Source organism: Pteronotus mesoamericanus, unplaced genomic scaffold, assembly GCF_021234165.1.
Source record: "Pteronotus mesoamericanus isolate MK-2021 breed Mesoamerican mustached bat unplaced genomic scaffold, CSHL_Meso_final contig_105, whole genome shotgun sequence".
NCBI classification, from domain to species: Eukaryota; Metazoa; Chordata; class Mammalia; order Chiroptera; family Mormoopidae; genus Pteronotus; species Pteronotus mesoamericanus.
Window position 1 is genome coordinate 18,632,943 of NW_026555006.1, and position 22,604 is coordinate 18,655,546.

General features: G+C 32.5%; 1 protein-coding gene across 1 annotated transcript in view; it reads right to left on the minus strand.

Moving 5' to 3' along the window:
• The window catches only part of ANKRD13C (ankyrin repeat domain 13C), a 79,574-nt gene that overhangs the window by 28,093 nt on the left and 28,877 nt on the right, over positions 1 to 22,604 (minus strand). Inside the window, exons 3-7 of the mRNA XM_054574592.1 lie at positions 20,810 to 20,914; positions 13,778 to 13,863; positions 12,558 to 12,603; positions 7,757 to 7,823; positions 4,815 to 4,959 (exon numbers count right to left, since the gene is read on the minus strand). Of these exons, the coding sequence (XP_054430567.1) occupies positions 4,815 to 4,959; positions 7,757 to 7,823; positions 12,558 to 12,603; positions 13,778 to 13,863; positions 20,810 to 20,914 (449 nt within the window). The remainder of the gene's footprint in view (positions 1 to 4,814; positions 4,960 to 7,756; positions 7,824 to 12,557; positions 12,604 to 13,777; positions 13,864 to 20,809; positions 20,915 to 22,604) is intronic.

The following is a 22,604-nucleotide window of genomic DNA, read 5'->3' on the forward strand; positions in this document are numbered from 1 at the left end:
ATTAGTAGCCTTACTTCTGGTTTTATTCTCTGCATATTCTCCAGTGCTGACACATAAGTGATAACAAATATTGTTTAAATGAGAAAAAAAAGAAAGCTTTGTGGTTGCTCCAGAGACAGAAGACTAACAATCAAGTACAAAAGGGTAATTGAGCAGGTATAAAATGAGGTTCTGTTCTTCAGTAGGCCAAGAAAGAGTCTCTGATACTTAGGACCAAAGAGTCTTAAGGGGGGGTGGAGGGGAGCAGAACCTGGGGAGTTGACTGGAGAATGGGAACTGTCCACAGGATTTACAATGGCTAGAGGCTCTATTTCCCATGCTTTCTGATTTCTGTATTACCAAAAGGCCCATTTTCTAGGCTTCACTACCAAAGTTTCACCCAGATATAAGTCCAATTAAAAAAAAAAAAATTTTTAATCCTCACCCAAGGATATTTTTAGTGGCTTTTTTTGTTTGTTTCAGAGGGAGGGAGGGGGAGGGGGGGAGAGAGAGAGAGAAAGAGAGAGAGAAAAACATCAATGTGAGAGAGAAACATCAATTGGTTGCCTCTCATATACACCCTGACCAGGGTTTGAATCCACAACCCAGGTGTGTGCCCTGACCAGAAATCGAACCCTCAAACTTCCAGTATATAGGACGACACTCCAACAAACTGGGTAATCGGCTCCGGTGGAAAAAAACAGCAATAGCTTGGGACTGGGATCGTAACATTTCCTTTACCCTTACTTAAAAGTGAGAAATGGAAACTCTTGACATTAATGCTATGGTAAAAATGTATTCCTGGTAACACAAGCTAATTCTGAACACAACTTTGTAAAGAAAAATTTGGGCTGGTATAGGTTGTAAAGAATGGTCAGACATCCTTCAAATAAATTACAAATCAAGTAGGATGTTATATATTAGCTTGGGAGCAACACTACATATAACACTGTTAAAGAAATTTGCCTTGAGTTTCAACACCTTATTTTTAAATAAACTTTTAGAACAGAACTTTTCTGCAAATCATAGACTGATCATCACCTAACCACATCATTGAAAAAAGACCTGTCGTTAATTACATTCATTCAACATTTATTGAACAGTTATTACTTATATATGTATATTAGAATAAACAAGTATGTCCTACCTTAAGGATTATTGTCCAAAATCTAGTTTTTCTGTAATTTTTTAGGCATAAAATACACATGTATACATACCACAAATACATGTCCTTTGATGATCTCATTAATACTATAACATCAGCTAATATTTCCACGACTAGGCCTTAGTCTCTGGCTTCTCTTTCAGTACTGTATTTCCAACCTACCTATGCCTAGTAAACTGCTGTTTAAAATACAAGAGGTCAAATTATTTAATAAAAATGAGTCTAGAATAAAGGTCAGCAAACTATGGCCAGCAGGCCAAATCCAGTCCACTACCCGTTTTCATAAAGTTTTCTTGGGATATAGCTATAATCATTCATGTACATATTGCCTATGGCTGCTTTTATGCTAGTTACATCAGAGTTGAGTAGTTATGACAGAGGCCATGTGGCATGCAAATATATCTAAATGTCTAAAATATTTGTTATCTCTACCTTTACAGAAAGAGTTTGACAAAATCTGGCCTAGAATGTACTGATGCTGTGTTAGGAGCCCCATAATAAATGAATCCCATAACCTTGACCTTAACCCAACAGAGGAAGAAAGCCACATAAACAAATAGAGAAGAAGCTCTATGGTCCCAGGTTCAGCGGAAGCATAAAGAAAACAATGATCATCTGGCAGGGGAGGAAGTGACACTAAGCAGGTGCCCCACAACTGTAACGGTGCAAGAAGAAGGGCCTTCCAGGAAGTGAAATAATTTGAACAAAGAAATTAAGTGCTCAAAAGCCTGATATATCTGAAAAAATTTCAAAGAGTTCAGTACTAGGGCATCGAAGATAGCACAGTAAGAAAAAGGGTGGAAAAATGAGCAAAAGCCCGATCACAAAAGGAACCATATCATGCTAAGAAATTTGGATTTCACTCTTTAGGTATAGGAAATTTTTTAAATGTCCTTAAAGAAGGCAGGTTTCCTGAACTTGTTTTCAATATTCAATCTATCTCCAATATGTCAGATAATTCAGAAGCAGACAAGAAGAGGGCCAGGAAAGTCATGTATGAGGTCTGTGACAGTCAGCTGAAAGATAATATCGAAATCAAGGCATCATCCTAACCAGTGTGGCTCAGTTGGCTGGGCACCGTCCCACAAAGGGAAAGGTCACCTGTTTGATTCCCAATCAGAGCACATGCCTGGGTTGCAGGTTCAGTCCCCAGTTGGACCACATAAGAGAGGCAGCCAATGGATGTTTCTCACATCAACGTTTCTCTCCTTCTCTTTCTCCCTCCCTTCCCCTCCCTCTAAAACCAAATAAAAACAAAAAAATGTAATTAATTATTTAATTAACGAAGGCACTGGCAGTATGAATAAAAAAGGGATACTTATAAAACATAGGGAGACAGAAATGACCACACATGTTCTCTAATTAAGAAATATGGAGTATAAGAAAAAATTTCAAAAATAACTCCCAGTTTTCTGGTTGAATAGAGAATGATGTCATTCACCAAAAGAAGGAAAATGGAAGAAAGGGCAGGTCTGAAGGGAAAATAATGAATTTAGCTTTCGATGAGTACAAATTATGAAGGTACCTGGGAGACATACATGATATCCCATTAGACATTTAAATAGATAGGTCTCCACTCAGATCTATCTGGGATACAAATATATACTTTATGAATGATAAATATACCAGAGGTAGTTATGACTATGGAAGTAGAAGAGATTATTCTGCCAGTTTGTAAAGATGAAAAGTACATCAGAGGCAAATCAATAATTCAAGAGATGAGTGGAGAAAGAGGAAGAGGCAAAGGAGAATAAGATGGGGAGGGGAAGAGAACAATTGATCAAAGTCAAATCATGAGGAAAAGAAAATTTTAAGAATTGAGTTATCAAAAAAGCAAATACTGCAGAGAAGTCTAATAAAGTAAGGGTTTAAACAAGTGCACTGATTTTAGCCATGTACTCAAAATGAGCATCACCCAAAACCCCAAACCAATTTTCTTTCCCCCAATTCTATCAGTGGAACCACCATCATTCCACTCAGCAAGACAGAATCATCAAACTCACTGTTAAATCCTTCTAATTCTTAATTCACTCAATCTATTAACAAGTACAATTATTTCATTCTTGGAAACGCAAATCATAATTTCTTTTTTAATTATTCACTATGCCATCTTAGTCAATATCCTCATCACCTCTCAACTGTATAACCATAAAAACGTTTCACATAATTTCCCTTCCTCCAATCTCTTCCTTTTCCCAATTTATCCTACATACTAGCTATGTGATCTTATAGGTATCATTTAAAATCTATCTAACCTCAAGAGGTTGGTGAGAAGATAAAATCTATCTATAAGCCTCAATTTTCTCATGTGTAAAATGAAGATTTACTTTGACAAGTCATTTTAAGAATTTAATGAGAAGTGTTTTTTTAATGAAAGTACTTAAATAATAGTTCTAATATGCTTTCAATTAATGCGTAATGTAGTACTAATATATGATAGTAATTCATACATGCTATCAATACAGTACCACTATCAATACCCCTAACAGTGTCTAGCATTTATTAGGTCCTTGATAAATGTTTAAGATAGGAAGAGAGCAGAGGAGGGAAAGTGAAAGAAATACATGTGATAAACTCACTTAAATTACTTTTGGATTTTATCAATACCTGTTTAAGAACCTATGACTCTGTTACCAACTACAGCAGATCCTGTTATCTTCTCTGTCTTTTAAGGCCTTCCATAAACCATCTTCCCATAGTCAATACAGAAACCTTCACTGCAGTCAGATCTGTTCTCTGTTTCCCCAAAAGACCATTCTTATTCCCCCTTCCCTGACTTGACTCACTTTGTATGCTCCACAAGGAGTGCCTTCTCCTCTTCCCATCTAAATCTTCATTGTTTAGCACCATTTAGGAAACTACTTTTCAATAGCACAGAGATAAGGTAACTAAGGTCTCATGGATAAATATGTTAGTAGGAAGGTCTAATCTAAGAGATGTTAAGAAGATGTGGTGAATGACAATATGGGGAATTGAAGTATAGAAAAATAAAATTAAAATTAAAAAGCAACAGTGACAAATGTTGACTAAAAAAAAAAATTTGCAGGACTATCAATGACATAGATATACCAGGAAAGCTTTCTCTTTTCGGCATCCCTATGAGCAGGGAAAGGGGCATCCAGGGAACAAAGGATGAGGGTAATGGTGCATATGGTTTTCACCGGTGGTTGTGGAGGCAACACCAACATGGATTTATGATGTGACAGAAGGAAGATAATTTTGTACTCTACGAAGGAAAAGATAAAAGAAAGGTAGCCAAAGAGTCAGAGAAAGTAAGAGGACAGGCAGGGAATCAAAAGAGGCACTCCTATTAAGGAGACAGAGATGGTCAGCAACATTTTAAAAGAAGCTGAGGTAGCAAGATAATAAAAGAGTGAAAGGGCCAGCACAGGTTCAACATATCAACTAAGGGGAAAATGGAGAAAATGCAGTTCATTTTTAACTAACAAATCATCATTGAATTATGAGCAGACAGACTCAACTGACTGGTCAAAATGAGAACCAGATGATAAATTTTTAAAAAATTTTTTGTACAAAAATGAAAGCATTAGGTTTGAACCATCCAAATTGTGCCTTATTCCTTTTACAACAATTACACTGAAGAATGGTTGCACACAAAGACATTTTTTAAAAACCATGTAGAAGAATATTTGTAAGACAACATGCTCACCTCATGGTGTATTCGCTGATAAACTTTTTGTTCATTGTCTAATACTACAAAAGATTCAGAGGGTGCTGCCTCCCCGTTGAAAATGAAGCTTAAATCCCCTCGTTGGCACTTCATGTCAGTAAAGTCTATGAGAGTAGTGTCAAGCCTGTGAAAGATGGTTAGATGAGAAATTCTGACAAATTTCAATAAAACTAAGTAATAATTAAACAAGTTTTGTTCCTTCTAAATTCAAACCAAGATGCTAATATTTCAAAGTCAAATTTACAGATAAAAGCTAAATTTAAAATATTTTTTTAAAAAACACAAAAGGAATACTTAAATATATTCCATTTTACCTGTATTTCATTTTTCTAAATATATACTTCATCAATCCAGCAAGAAGACAATTGTGTCCCCAGTGTTGAAATATTTCCTTAAATGTACCTTTGTTCCCTACCATTTCCATAAAAGTTACAACTGAAAAGGGCAGAAAAAGACCTAACATTCTTTGATCCCTATAAGACCGTGTTACTGGTTCAGTAGAGCACTTAAGAGAGGTAAAGCAATGGATGTACCACATTCTTGAATTAAGGAATGTGTGTCCACAGTCTTGGTCTTTTGCTCTACATCTACGCCTTATGCCTAACCATCAGGTACAAAAGCTTGCTTCATCTTTTCACTTGGGAACCCATTTAACTTACTCCAAATTCTTGGCCTTTCTGTTTGACTTCCCAGATTCAATTAGCACTCTTTTCCAATATCTCCACAGCCTGAAAATGTTATGGATCATTCCTGTGTCAAAACTTCATACAGTCACACAACTGTGTTTACTGTGCTCTTTGGTAACCAAGACCTGGAATGGTCTACCCCAATGAGTTGGTCTCAAGTAAATTCCACATAGCACTACTTGCTGAAAATAGGGAGAATACTGGAATGGAAAAGTTCCCAAGTACCCTTAAGTCCTTCAGTCTTTGATGGCTTTGTAGAAGATCATATCAGGACCTCTCTGACTTGCTGCTCAAAGTATAGTCCTTAGTCTAAGACACGGGTTGATACATCTGTTACAAGATGCTGATCATATCCAAGGAAACACCTTTAAGTCTTTGTGAGAGATCCACCCTGGCTTACTGAGTTTCCAATTCAAGTATAAGAATTCTTTACTTTGTAGGTAAAGGCAAAGTGAATAGGCATTCTTGGTTTTCACAGGAAAAGCTGAGAAATAGAACATATCTCACATGCTGCATCAAAAGAATAACCAGAATTACATCATTAAAACAGGTAAGTTTTAAAAGTGCAAGTGATATTATTAATAATTTTACCAAGACAACAGGCATCAACCAGAGCAAAAAGGGGAATTTTATGACCCTGTGTGTAATTGTATAATGGGCTCTTTTCTGAGCCTTTATATATATATAGCCCTAGGTGTGACTGTCCTGCTACACTACAGCAGCTTCCCCTCAGGCTCCTATTCCCATGTCTCTATTTTAACCATTTTTTGGTTTTATTTATTATATATATTTATTCTATAATATTCATTTAAAAATTTACTCCCAAAAGCCAAATATAAACAATTTTTAAAGAGAAAGTTGTCCCTTTTTTCTTCCTTCTAAACATAAAACTAAAAATAACCTTCTTTTTAAAACGAGCACATGGAAGAAAATACTATTCTTCCAAATTATCTACTACCTTTGGCAAGCACCTATATTAAACATTTTTCAACTGACAAATAATTTTTTGATGAATCCATAACATATTGCTAACAATGGGCTGCTAAATTAAATCTACATCAGTTTCAAATCCTATCTTTGTATCTCTTCCATGTTTTTCTGTATTTTCCCAGGCTTCTATAATTACCATAAATTTAATGTGCATGAATCATAATTAGAAACATCTGAGGACGTTAATTTTAAAAACCAAAAACACAGAAACTTCTTATTTAACCAAATTCTACTGCTTGAGAATAATTACCCCAGAACTTAGTTCAAACTAAAGGTTATCTCTTCACTAGAATTCAATATATTACATAATAAATTTTATAAAGAATTGATTTTTTAAAAATCAATGTCTGCCTTGAGACATGGTGAGAAATGACAGAGAGTCAGGGGCTGACTCAGCTATTAATTGATAATATGCTCCTTTAAAAAAATCACTCCAGTGTTCTAAATTTTCTCATCTATAAAACAGTTTATATGAAATAATATTTCAAGACATTTCCAGTTCTAAGCCCTTATATATTCAAATTAATATTCTGGAAATGTATAAAGACACACATATAGAGTAATTTATATATAAAACTTATAAATACACTAATATATATGTATGTATATATAAAAGTTGGCATATTCACTAGCATTATATATAGCTTCCATATACTTAATTTACAAATATCCCTATGTTAACATAAAGCTAAAGATATATGGAATGATAGAAAATGCTAAAATGAGTAAAATAGATTTCCCATAAGATCCAACCATCAATCTTATTTTAAAAGGAGACAGAAGAAAATTAAAATTAGCCTTAAAGAGTTCACTAGAATAGATATAAATGATAGAATAAATGAATAAATATATTCATAGAGGGGTAGATAGAGAGAGAAGGGTATGAGAGGGATGAAGAAAAAGAAAGGACAAGAGTTAGGTCTTTCTTATGTGTCCCTTATTCCTTAAAAAGCCAGAATCAGGGAGATGGCCATTTTAAATCTTAGTATTACATGATGATCTTCACTCTGTTTACATCCTAGATACTCTGTAGCTGAATAAGAACAATACCTTTGTTTTAGTCAAGATGTTATGTCTTTGGTTATCTATAGTATGTCTCAAATGAGATAAAATATTGTAAATATATTACAGCATGTTTAAGTTATAATATACTACATCCAAATGTAAGCTATTACTACAGGAAAAAAAAGCTTCCTCTAAATCTCAATTTTCCATTACTCAGAAAAAATAATTAAGTCACCTTACCTGATATTGATACCTTGTTTGTATATTTTACATGCATCAGAAGGCAGAATTCGGGAAAGTAAAGGCACTGTGTTTTTAAAAAAGAAAAGGCAAAAATTAACCACCTAAAGTTCTGAAATATTACAAATTTTTAATTAGAAGAGTAATGCAAACATTTTAGAAATTTACCAAAATTATAATACTTTCTTTTAAAATAGCATTTTACTCTGTAAAATAATATATAAAGCACTTTTAAGCAACTTCAAATATCTATTATTTAATTGTGTTTGCTGCATAGTTTATCACATTCCCCATCACCATCTTTGCCCACCCACCAACACAATAGCAGAGCTGATACAATGTTACTTGTGTGGGTATATACTGCAGACTATTATTATAGATGAGAAAAACAAAGCCCTATGGTAACTAACCCCTCCTGAAGGTGTAACTAGATGTACCTGAATCCTGTCTGATCCATTAAGTATAATATGTATAACAGGAAGAGGCATTTTTAATGCTAAATAACTGAACTTGAGTTTGAATCCCAAACATGTGACCTTGGTAACTTAAGCACACTGTACCTCAGTTTCAAAATCTATACAATGGAATCATACTATTTACCTATACATGTCTACATTCCAGTGTTGCTCACATTCATATCACAGCTATCTTTTGATAGTTCTTTATTATTTATTATCTACTACATTTGGGGGAAATAAGAGTCATTCTATGGATGATTAAACCCAAATAACAGGCTATAATAAACTACCACATACCAAAAAAAGAAAAAAATGTGAAGCTCAAAATCTCTGAAATTAAGATTGCATCAGATGTGTATGTGAACGTGTGAGAATGTGTTTGTGTATGATATATTAAAGGTATATTTTTTAAAATTCAGTGATCAAAATGAGTGATAAATTAACCTAAAATAAAAAAACTTCAGCAAAAACTAAAGACTGGTTTTTTAGTCAACTTTCTCAAAAGTATCAAAGTTTTCTACTTAACACTAAGGGTACACTTAATATATCAATGCCTTTTTAAAATCATGAGAGGTTGTTTAAAAAGATTTCCAGCAATGGAGACAGTTCTCTAGACATTTCATTGTACAAAAATAAGAAAAGTTTACTGCCCAAAGAGAATGGAATACTAAGAGTTATCTAGTCAAAGAATATAAGAAATCATTTTCTGATAAAAAATTTTTCCTGCCCTGGGTAGTGTGGTTCAGTTGGCTGGGCATCGTCCTGCAGACCGCAAGGTTGTGGGTTAGATTCCTGGTCAGGGCACAAGTCTGGGTTGCAGGTTCAGTCTCCATTTAGGGCATGTGCAGGAGGCAAATGATTGGTGTTTCTCTCCCTGTCTTTCCCCTCTCTCTGGATCAATTTTTTCTTTAAATTCCTGATATGAATCAACAGAAGTTGAGAAGAGCAATAATAGCAGAAATTTTGTAAATGGTCAAAGCTCTTCTTTCATGATCATTAATTGGGATCCAGTTTTCCTGTCCTCAAGTGTCTGATGCAGCATAAAGAAGATGATTAGAAGAATACTCTAAATTTATTTAACATTGTAACTTTTGAAGTAGTATGAATTGGTAACAACAAAAACAAAATTTAAAATCATATACCAATAACCACTTAACAAAAAAATCAGAAAAGAAGGAAGAAAGGAATGCAAAGGAAAAATAAGAACCTTAGAAGTAATTTTTCATAAACACAATTGCAAAAATTATTTCATAAATAAATCCCAAGAAAACAATCTAATGCAGCAAATACGAAAGCCACTTTAAACTAAAACAAGGAGAGCCCTGGCTGGGTGGCTCAGTTGGTTGGAGCATCATCCCATACACCAAAAGGTGGCTGATTAGATCCCTGGTCAGGACATGCACCTAGGTTTCAGGGCTGATCCCAGGTTGGGGCGGATGCAGGATGCAACCAACCAATGTTTCTCTCTCACATTGATGTTTCTCTCTCTTTCTCCCTTCCTCTGTCTAAAATCAATAAAATATATCCTTGGGTGAGGCTAAGGAAGGAAGAAAAGGACGGAGAGAGGGAAGGAGGGAAGGAGAAAGGGGGAGGAAATGTATTTGTAGTAATTGAAAATAATGTTTGTTTTTTTTTTTGAAGAGCATTGAAAGATGTTAAATGTTTATGTAAAATAAAAAATTAGGGTATGAAAAAAAGAAGCTTGGGGATTTGAGGGATTGAGAAGAAAATGCTCAGGAAAAAAGAAGAAATAGTATCAAGTAAAAAGATTTCTGCTATTAATGCATTCTAAAAGTAAAGCAATTTACATTTTCATAATTCTGTGATGATGTTTCCTTTCTTCACTGTATTCTAAAGGTAGCGTAATTCGCTAAACTGAAAAATGAAGAGTCTCTAAATTTAAATTTTGGTTTTGCTCTCACTCCCTGATTTTAATTAGAGTTTGTAAGCCTAATGTTTTCTATCCATAATATGCAAATAACAATCCCAACTATATAGGGAAGGGTGAATGTTCTATAGATTACAAGATAAAGAAAAATTTTAAACCATCAGTTTCTCTGTTGAAATGTCTTATATGCATAATCCTAAATTTGAAGTAGTGATTATGATACTATAAATTATTTAACATTTATATATATCTATATATATATATATATAGATATATATATAGATATATAGATAGATAGATAGATAGATAGATAGATAGATACAGGGCTTCCTTCAGAAACAGGATTTCATTTCATTCTCACAAAAAGAAAAATTTACAACAGATGAGGAAATTATTCTCCCTACTTTAACCAAGTCTGAGGCTATTTTCACCCAAACACTAAGTATAACAATATGAGGAAAAGTGAGTGTGTGTGTTCCACTACCTCTAATTAACCCTGGGATCTCAGTATTTCTTAGATCTCCCTTACTTTCAGGTGGCCTTATTTTTTTTTTAATTAGTAATTTTGATAGGGAGAAGAAACATGCCTATACTCTAGAATAAAGCTTGATAATCGAAGCTAATAATAGAAATTACCCAGTTGGCTTTTTTTTTTAATCCAAAGAGTCTAAACTAAATCTAGCTATCAGGGGCTAGTTTTGACATGAAACCAGAAAAATCATTTATTAGCAATTAAACAGATGTGCTGACTGTTTTGTGTCAAAGTCAAGTTCTCAAAGAATCAATACTTTCAACAAGTACCTTACTGGTTGCATCGTGAATCTGATTAAGCAACATTTATAATATGTTCATAACTACAGATTTATGTACAATTTCAGGAATGATTACATTCATTTCTATTTCTTCATATAACTGAACTGTTACTTTTAAAATATTTTTTAAAAGTTTGCTTAGTAAGATAAATTGACTATTTTAGAACTTAAACCACTAATATTACTAAGAAAATCAGGTAAAGAACCAATATACTCAAGGAACAACCCTAGTTTAAGATGACAAAGGAAGATGGGGGTCTATATGGATGATAAAAAATAGGGTGAAAAAATCTATTCAGGCTTTAGACCAATTTGACTTGAAGCTCTTTTATTTGTACAAAGACTACTTGTACAAAGCTACTACAAATCTCTTTTTTTCTCACTGGTCTAGTACACCAGGATTTCTGAATGATATATAAAGTATAAAGGCAAAGGTAGGCCTAGAAGAATAAAATCATGTGTAATTTTGATGGAGCCAAAACTAGCGTGACAAACTGGAGTTGTAAGAATTTTGGAAAAGAACTAATTTTATTTACGGATTAAAACTTTATATTTAGAGATTAAACACACTAGAAAAACTTTAATCATCCATGCCTATACAGTATTATGCAGCTGTTAAAATATATAAAGTACTTCCTCATCAACTAATGTGGTAAAAAGCCTGTGATATATTAGTAAGAATGACAAACTGCATAATTGTATGAGTCCATTAAAAAAAATCACTATATACATATATATTTTTGTGCAAGCACACATACACATTTGTAAGCACTGAAAATGGTTTGAATGTGTTAACATGAAATGTTAACAGTGGCGTCTATAGTTGTCAATATCTGATTTACTTTTATAATTATTTTATGTTTTATTTTTACAATTATTTTGGGGATCAATATTACTGAGCATTCAGATCTTTGTATCTTTATATCATAAAAATTAATTCAGATGTTTTAGAAAAAACACACATGTAAACTCATTATATCCATATATAACATGGATTATAGATTACGTTAAGGAAATTTTTTAAACAAAATTTAGTTGTTTTGATCATTGTTTTGCTAGTAAAGATCACTGGGCTCAAACTTCCTATTTAGACAATGGGGAAAAGAGAAACCTACTGAGGAAAAATCAATGATTATAAAATATCTAGAAAATTAAAGTCTTTCACAGTAATAGAAACAGCGTACAACCAAACTGTATGTTCAGACAGTGGCTATAAGTATTCAGTAATAAAAGTGGCAAAAATGACTGAAAGTTAATAAAATATGCAAAATCAAATGTTAACCAAATTTAGCACATTCAGGGATCCAAGTACTGTATTTCCAACTTCCTTAAATTAAATAAGCTAATAATCTCATAATTATACTTATCTTCCCTCTGAAAATTCCTTACATTAAATTATTATAATATTTAAGCCTGCATTTTATTTTTTAAAAACATAAGACTTTTTAATCTTAAAAATAAGAATTATAAAAGTTACTAATAAGGTTAAGATCATTAAATACCACTTCAGTGCTTTTTAACCATTACATTCAATGTGATAGAAAATATTAATTTTCCTTAAGGCAAGTATCAAAGCTGTTAACATTTCTATATAATAGTTATTTTTACATGCAATTTTATAGTAAAACATAGCATACTCTTACCCCAGCTTTGAAAATCCCAGTGAAGTTCTAGATAAAAGTCACCTAGCTGAGAAATGAAATATGAATAATTACTGAATGCACCTTAGTTAACAGCTATTATCTCTACTTAACATTTTGCATTTTAAAAAAATGTGTTATCACTAAAGGTCTATAGGCAAGAATAGAAAAATTTCAAAGTGTAGAGTTAAAGAAAAAAGAAAAATGTTTATTACCTAAAACATTATAATAGCACACATTACCACATTTATCTACAAGGGAAAATATGCATGACTGTAGATTTTATAACAACATTTTAGTCACATAGGAACATACCTGAAACTGATAGGCATTTAAATTTATATCAATAAATATTCCATTTCTCAGAATAACTGAAATATCAATAAGTATTATTGTAAAAATAGTTAATAACTTTAGAAGGGTTATAAAAAATGATTTCCAAAATGATTATTTGTGTAGCCTCATAATAGTCTTTAAAAAATGACCCATTACAATAGAAACTCTCTGTAAAGTGATAACACAAAGATTTACTAAATCTGAAATATGTCATCATATGAGAACTGTAGGAAAAAATGTTATTTCACTAATTAGAAGCCAAACACCAAAAACTATAACTTTTGGGGAAACTACTATGGTCAAATATTCTCCGGAAACAATGATCTCTTGCAATCTCAGAAAAAAAAGCATATCTAAGAGAAGACATAGTCATCATCATAGGTCTTTCTCCCACAGTTCTTTTAGGCACCAAAAATACAGAAGAAAATATCAGAAAATCAACATCTCTTTCTGTGCCAGCACCTCCGGTGCTTACTATCATGAAGCGGGACGCAGAAGAGTTCTGCCATATAAGGAAGCTGCAAACTGCTCCTGTTAGGAGCAGCAGCTTCAGCTCTTAGAGAATCTTCTAATCCAAAGACCAAAGAAAAATTACTGCCATTAATTATGACCTATGTCCTTCTTTTTTTGAACTCTCATCTAATGTATTGAAAGCAGTAATTCTTTGTCTACCTTCCCAGCTCAAAGTAAATGGTGCTTCCCAGAAGAGCACATGTATACATCATAATCAGAGTATTTTGTTATATTATTATTGCTTATTTTAAGCAAGATTTTTACCATGTTTTGACCTTTAATAATAAGTGAGAAATTAGACTGCATTAAAAAATGCTTTAACTACTCTTACAATTCTATTTTGGCAGCAAAATCAACAAATAAATATAGCCTACCTCTTTCAGGGCTTTTAATAATCGAGGTCGTTTTTCTTCAACACTTTCCCTGGATTGCTGCTTAAGCTTCCTTAAAAGAGCTGTAACTAAGATTTAAATTTTAAAAAATTAATTAAAAATAGATTTCACCTTGCTGGAAAACACCACTGGCTTTTATGCAGATATATTGAGAGATATAGATATTGTGAATAAGTTAGCAAGTAAGTTTAGTAAAACTGTTATGATACCGAAGGAAAATTGACACGAGATACCTTAACATCAATTTATATTCATTTACACTGGTTTTCCTAGTTTTTAATTTTCAGTATGAATTTAACTGACTGAGCCAAGGTTTACCAGTCTCAGCCAGATGATGCAATGGCCTGTGGCAACACTGATCTAAAATATCTCAAAGACAGCAGATCTCAAAAATCCCAGTGAATACCACTTTCCTAAAAATATAATTATCTGCAATCATTACCAAGTGTACCTGTTCTTTTTTCACTAGCGGTTGTATTCTCACATATTACTAATGCAGGAAAAATACATAAAAATAAATCCTATTCTATCTGTGAAAATAACTTCGGAATCTAACAAAACCTGAAGACTTCCTTAGTGTCTTCTCAATAATTAAGAGATTGAAATTTTAACATGTTAAGTGTAAACCCCAGCTTTACTACTTATTAGCTGTGTGTAAACCTGGACAACTTACTATATTTCCCCAAACTCAAGTTTCTTCTTTTTTCATCTGTCAAATAAGAATAAAGTCAAATCTACTATTTAGAGTTACTGTAAAGTCTCAATATAAATTCCTTACTACTGTACCTACAATTAAGTAAATACAATTTTTATCTATTAGAGTGAAGGTCTAAAATTGACTAGCAAAAAATCAGCCAATCCATAACATTTATTAAAATAAGTGAGAATACTAGGCTTGAATGAATTAAGGCTAGCAAAAAGAAGATAGAAAAAGGTACATTGAGATTAAAAAATGTCTATCATACATCAACACATTAAATACCACTTCAGTGCTTTTTAACCATTACATTCAATGTGATAGAAAATATTAATTTTCCTTAAGGCAAGTATCAAAGTTGTTAACATTTCTATACAATAGTTATTTTTACATGCAATTTTATAGTAAAACATAGCATACTCTTACCCCAGCTTTGAAAATCCCAGTGAAGTTCTAGATAAAAGTCACTTAGCTGAGAAATGAAATAGTCCTCCTGATCCTGATTTCCTCCTGATCCTGATATACTTTTCATATACATATATAAAAAAATACTATATTTTTCTATTTTACATTATGCATTCTTATAAAGCATTTCAAGCCTATGTGGAATACAGACAGAAGCAGAAGGGAGAAAGGAGGGAAGGAGGGAGGGAGGGAAGGAAAAAAGGAGGGAAAGGAGGAAGGGAGGAAGGAAGGAAGGGAGGAAGAAACAAGAAGAAACAGAAAGAAACAGAAAGAGGACGGCAGTGAAAGCTTGGACCAGATTTGTTTTTTCCACATAGGCCAAATTAGGAAAAGAGTCCAAAGGAGAATTACGAAGAAAAGTAAAATTTATTCTTACTTTCACCACAGGTCTAATGATAAATAACTGCAATATAGTTTTAAAAGCCAAAAATCAAAGAAGAGTGTTTAAATTACTAAAGGTCTTTTGGAACAGAAGAGGCTAAGACTGAGAAGTCAGAGAACATGAGACCTAGACTCATTTATAAACTAGCTCTGTGAACTAGGTCAATAATTCCCAAATACAAATCTACATTTCAGTGCCCAATTGTTCAAGTTTCCTGTGATATGCAGCAAAGTTAAAAAATTGGGAACTAGGATGGGTTTTTTTTTATAAATTACATATTATTTCAATTCAAGAACTATTCTTTCTACTATTTTTGGTTCAAAATGTCTTTTTTGGAAATAAATCGCAGAAGAAAGCAGTTTTCTGTTATGTTCTTATATGCTAAAATAAAAATGTTAGCTATTCTTCATTAATCCTCAAATAAAAAATTTTCTGTAGTCTGTGAAATCCAAACAGTCTGAGAGCCAATGACCTAGATAATCATTAAAATTTTTTACAGACTCAAGTTTACATAAATCTGATTAACCTTCATGTTTGTTAAAATTTAACTCTAATATCAGAGATACATTACCCAAATGTGGTAGCTTTTCTTCCTCACTATAAGCTCAAATATTTTAACAAATTTTTATTCAATCTCTCTTGCCTTCAAATTGAAACGAATCTCTGCTGAATGTAAAAGAATTCAATCCCTAGATTGAAAAGGTATCTTAACATAAAGCAGAAGCTGTATTTTATCAACTAAATATGCTGTTTTGTAACTGAACGCATTCAGTAAATAACACAAAATGACATAAAAATTACCAAACACTATTAAAAAGGTAGTGACAACAATATATAGCACAGTAATAGATGCAAAAGAGATTCTTGTTGAGACTTGACATTTAAAAAATTACATCAACTCAAACTTTCTTATGAAAGCAGAAAAAAACATTCAGAATGCAATTATACAAAATCACCAGTATGTTTTTGAGGTCTCAGTATTTATACTTCCATATTGTAAGGTGATAATGAAGATAAATTAGCTTTGGAGGATTTGGACAATATTAGATAGAATTCATACAAAAAGTCATACGAAAAATTCCAAAAACCCACAATTAAACTTTTTCTTTCCTTCTCCCACATAAAGTATTTTTAAAGTTTTCAGTTTATTGTTTCTACAGCTTCTGAAACTATGCCATACTCCCAAGAACTACTTAAACCTGTATCTTCTGCCCTCTACTTTCTTCTACACTCCAGTCTAATTATTTCCCACTTATTTGGACAGTTCTTCCTAGATGTTTCACAGATCACTCCAACTCACAAAGCTTAACACCTAATTAATTAAATCCCATATTGTTATTCTTTCTATATTCTATACATTGATTAATTGATGAGATCAATCACTATTAATTCACATTAAAGATCTTGGAGTTTAATCCTTGTATCACTAGCAGGAGATAAATGGAGTGAAAAAATTGGCAATGGGTGATTACTTTTCTAATCCATCTCTTCTCTAAACACAGTATCTTTTCTTTAAAACAAGATTACCACATTTGCTCTAGAGTTTTTTTTTTTCTAAAAACCTATTGCCTCTCGCTCAATTAAAAAGTCTTGGGATTTTTTAGAGGATAGAGAGATTTAGCAAAAAGGAAAAAGGGCTCGTGGACATGGAGAGCAGGGTGGTGACTGCAAGTGGGGAGGAGGGAATAAGGGGACTAAATATAATGGAAAAATATTTTAAAAATGAAATAAAAGCATTTTTCTTCTTCTAATGCTTACGGGGGGGGGGGGGGGGCGAGAAACCTCTTGGGTTTTATCCAATAACCTTAATCCCTGCTTTGAAGTCTTCTGGAATTTTGCAGTGACTGTAGATTGAGATCAAAACCTTGAACAGCGTATAGAACAGATCTCAGTGTGTCCCCTTTTCCACAATTTCATCTTCCAAAATCACTCTTCATCCCTTCACCCACATTTGCCTTGTAGCCTCCTTCAGAAAGCCACACTGAAATAGTGTTCTAAAATATGTTTTGTTGTTTTCACATTTCTAGGCTTTCTATACATTCTGCTCCTGTGGGCTAGGATGTCTTTATCCCCCTTATTAAATCCTAAAATATGTTGAGAATCCACTCAGATAACTCACACCTTGCAAAAACCAGAGTTACTTTCTCCCTCCACTGCTTCACGCTAGTACTTTGTATGTGCTTCAGTACGCTAGAATATTCATTGCTCTCTCTCCCCAAACTACAGTAAGTTCCTCAATGTCAAAGTTAATGGCACATCCCTACTATGTTTCAAATGCATCTGGTAGATACTCAGAAGACAAACTCTGCTCTGATGAAGCTTACTACCTAATGGGAGTGACGGATAGAGTTCTGGCATACTGTATGAGCAGAGAACGTTCCCTTGTGCTGGAGTTGAGATCTTAAGAATTGTAAGTTGGGACAGAAGGCGAAGGATATGTGAATATGACAAACTAAAAAGCTAGCAATGCTGACACACAGAAAGCTATGTAGAAAGAACAAGATAAGGAAGATGAAAAAGTGACATTATCACTCTGGATCTTATAAACCAATTAAGAGATTTTGATCTTTGTTCTAAGTATAGAAACTTTTAAATGGTTTTAAATAATATAGTAATATGACCAGAAAAAGAAACTAAAGAATACATATAATAAAATATTAATAGTGGTAATCTCTGGGTAAAATTATTTCCTTCTCTTTTTTTCTCTGTAATTTTATAATTTTCTATAATTAATGTCATTACTTTCTTACAAGAAAAAATAAAGTTTTCAACAACTCGGGAGAGTTATGGTAAACAAAAACCCTAATAATTTACAGAAAAATTTTAATTCCCGGTCAGTAGTGTCAACTTTTGTTTGCTATTTTTATTCATTTCTTCATTAATTCATTGAACAAATATATGTGCCAGGTTCTGTCTGGGAACCAAAGATAAAAGGTTGAATAAGATAGCCTGTATAGGACTTGAGTTTTTACAAAGCTTATATCATCAAGATACAAAACAGGGAACAAACATTGTTGAACAATTAATTAGAAGTGTGCTGAGTATTGCAAAGGAAAAAAGTGGCCAACTTCAAAATGTGTGAAAAGGGAAAGTGAATCTACTCTAGAAGTCGAGAAAGACTTCTCCCAGGAAGAAATATAAAGTTGAAACCCATATGAAAAAGACTGCCAGTTCTTGACAAAACTGCAAACCAACATGCACTGCTGTCTCTTTCCCTCCAAACTAACCTCTGATATGCTACAAAAATAAGACAGAGGCTGATATAATTCCTAAAACTACCATAACATACATTTCATAACATAAATCTGTACAAACTACGCAACTCCTTGAAAGATAGCTAGGTCTCGGTGTGGATAAGAAACTAGCAGTCTAGGTCAGAGGAAAGCTGAACAAAGTTAGAAAAAGACCTCTATATTATATCCCTCTCTCTCCGTGATAATGGCCTGGGCTGATCAGTGTTGACCAGGTAACCATTATAAGGTAGGAAGGCAACATAATCTTGAAATTTTACTTTAAAGGAAATAATTCTAAATAATCTCTGACAAGAAATTTAGCATTAGCTCACTGTTCTGTAGCACAAAAATATTACCAGAAATCAGGCCAAAAAGACAAACAGGTCAGAAAGTTTTCACTTATAATTTATATTCTCTGCCCTGAAAATTGTAATGTAATATAAGCTAAATAATCAATAACTTAAATCATAGTAATTACAAAAATTTCAAAATATAAAAATGTTTAACACCATTATAAATACATTCTTATCAATTTTTCTAAATATTTACCATAAGGGTTGTTGAATTAATTGTCCTTTAAGTTAGTAAATATTTCTCTTTCATATGATGGTAATAAAAATATAAGCCTGAATAATTATGGATTTACAATTATATAAATGATTGGCAATGGGACACTATTTAGAATGCTTATCTAAGATACCCCTCTATAGAAATCACTTTAAAAACAGGCCTTAACTATTATACTATGTGCCTCAATTTTTACATTAAAATGTTTACTAAATATCCAGTAACTGATTTTCCTAGAAAACTATGTTTATTGGCCTTCCCATAGATTATGAATTACTAAAGAGCAGAAAACATGTCTTCATTCTCTACATCTTTTTATATACACATGCTTTATAATAAGGACACAGTAAATATTCACTAATGCTGAGAAAATCCTTGAAAATCATAGAAGTCTCAAGGTGGAACAGATATCCAGGAACCCATCTGGTTTCCTCTCCACTCTGCTAATCATTTAGAAATATTAGAGCAAGTTCCTTCAGATCAATTGTTGCAACTCTGAATTCACTCTGAAGTTTTTCAGAGCTGTATATTTTTATCTTTTCCCTGAAATAATTCCAGAATTAGTAGTTTCTTGCTCTCGTGAGGGTCACTTGATATTTGTCCAGAGGGACAACTCTCAACACACACACACACACACACACACACACACACACACAGTTGTTAAAATCTCTCTCTCTCTCTCTCTCTCTCTCACACACACACACACACACACACACACACACACACACACACAGAGTTGTTAAAATATCCCAATTCTATCTCGCATTAAATCTTAAACCCAAATCTAACTTCACCATTAAAAGTTGCCCAAGGTGTTCAGAAACTCCACAAAGATATAATATGTGGATTACATATAAGGCTAAAACATAAGAAAAAACCCATAAAAGCCCAAAATTTATCATCAAAAATAAAACTAAATCCATGTAACAATCCCAGGAGTGTTCAATGTTATGCTTTTCTTTACAAAAACTGCCAAAAATTTTTATAGTTCCTTCTACAAAACCAGACTGAAGTGATCATTTTCTGCCTCAAAATATAAAAAGATAGTATTACCAGAAAGACAACATTCTCATTCATCCAGATTTAAATTTTATAAAATTTTCAACTCTTGAGAAGTGTCTAACAAAAATAAGGCCTGCATATGAAGTTGGGAAAAAGCAGGCATAAGATAAGGAAGAATGGAATAACTGAACACTCTATATATTGCGAAAAATGTATGTGACATTTTTTGGAAATTCTCTAAATACTAAAATGGAGGCAGACTTGTTCCTCACTTTCAGCAATTAAAGCAGATACAAAACTGTTATTAAAACACTGATTATTTTCAGTTCCAATTACTCTTCCAAAAAATCAAGCAGTTACCAGCAAGGACAGTCAGGTCTCAATGTCTTTTAAAAAGTCCTTCATTCTAAATGAATTTTTAAAAAATCGAAAAATACCAATAGGGCAGAATGCTGTAAAAAAGAGAAAAAATAATAAACATACTTTTAAACATAATTCCTCAATTCTTTTTATGTATTACCCAGTGATCAAGTTCCTAATAATTCATATATAAGTTTATACATAACTACAAACTTTTCACAGTATGGAAGATACACTAAATGAAAAATATTTCAAATGCATCACTTCATATTTTTAGACTAGAGAGCAAAGTAATTTATATTGCTTACTCATCTGTCTATCTCCATAGCTGATGGCTTCCGCCAGTGGGCTCCATCCCTGAGCATTTTTCACCTTTACTGGAGCATTGTGAGCCAAAAGTAAATGGGCACATTCTGAAACATAAAGTGGTAATAATGTCAAACATAATGCAATTTTTAGGATCTCAATATAAAGGTAATATAAAAATTCAAGAAACCATATTAATATAAATGATCTATAAAATAAATACTGTACTATGGAGAATTAAATAATTTTTAAAATTCCTATGTATCTCAACCAGGTTATTTCAGATCCTATTATTCAAGAAATATCCATTCTAAAAATAAATTGGATCTCTCTGCTAAGAAAGGATTATATCCCCTAATAATTGTTCTCAAGAGTCTTTTGAAAATGTTTTCTACTCTAAAAGATAACCCAAGAACCTCAAGAGAAATTTACATTAAAAAAATCTGATTGCAATGTCAAATGAAATGCTCATTTATTTCAGACAAATGTGTTTTCAAAAAGAATCAATAATATTATTTCTAAAAACCCTTATTTTTAAAATTGTATGATTCTTTTAGCTGAGGAAAAAAGGGCAATCTGTTTATGATTACAAGGATAAATCTGGATAGTCTTTCTAGTAAACAAACCCTTCCATAGGTTGAGAAAACTTTATTAAAAATTAAAAATGAGAAGTATATTAACAAGCAAAAACATTCAAAACTGAGACTAAGGGAAATTTAGAATGGTTATCAAACCTAAATTTCTTAAATGAATGATTCATTCAATCAGCCATTCAGCAAATATTTAACAAATGCCTATTAAATACTATTTCTAAGTACCAGGTCCTGGATATAAGCAGCAAGAAGATAAGGTCTTGCTATCAAAGTCCTTACAGTCCTACGTTAGAAGCTAGTAAGTAAACTAGTAAGTTAAAAAAATCAGATAATAAGTTCTCTGAAGAAAATAAGAATGTTATGACATTACAATGAGAGTGAGCTGAGATAGAGGAAGTAGAGGAAGACCAGCAGTATTCTTAGTAATAAAAGGAATTCCTACAATGGCAGGAAATTTTATTAGAATAAAGTAAAATACATACATGAATTTCACAGAGATGTTTAGAAAGTCTCCCAGTATTATATAAAATAGATGTACAAAAATACTTATTTTAGCATTGCTTATTATGACAAATATACTGGAAACTACGTGAATATCCACAATGGGATAATGGCTGACTAAAGCATGATGCATCTACGTTACTGGAGTAACATGCAGCCATTTTTTAAGAATAGAGTCTTATCAAAAGGACAAAGGAGCCAGCTTACATGGTCAGCCACTGATAAAATTAAGGAAAGTGAGCATCGAAAAGAATGGATATGCATAACACATTAAACAAAAAAATAATAGATATGCCCAAATGACATCATTATATAAAAAAGAGGACAAAAAATTAATTAAAAAGAAATTGCTATATGACTAGGAATCCCACTTCTGGGTATTTATCCAAAGAAATCCAAAGCACTAATTTGAAAATATACATGCACCCCTATGTTCATTGCATCGTTACTTATAACAGCTAAGATACGGAACCACACTATGGGCCCACTGATAGATAAATCGATAAAGATGAGGTACATATATACAATGGATTATTAAACAGCCATGAAAAAGAATGAAACTTTACCATTTGAAACAGTATGAATCAACCAAGAAGGTATTATGCTAGGTGAATTAAGTCAGACAGAGAAAGATAAATACTATATGATTGTGCTGAAAAACACAAAATAAATAAACAAATAAAACAGAAACAAACTCATAGAT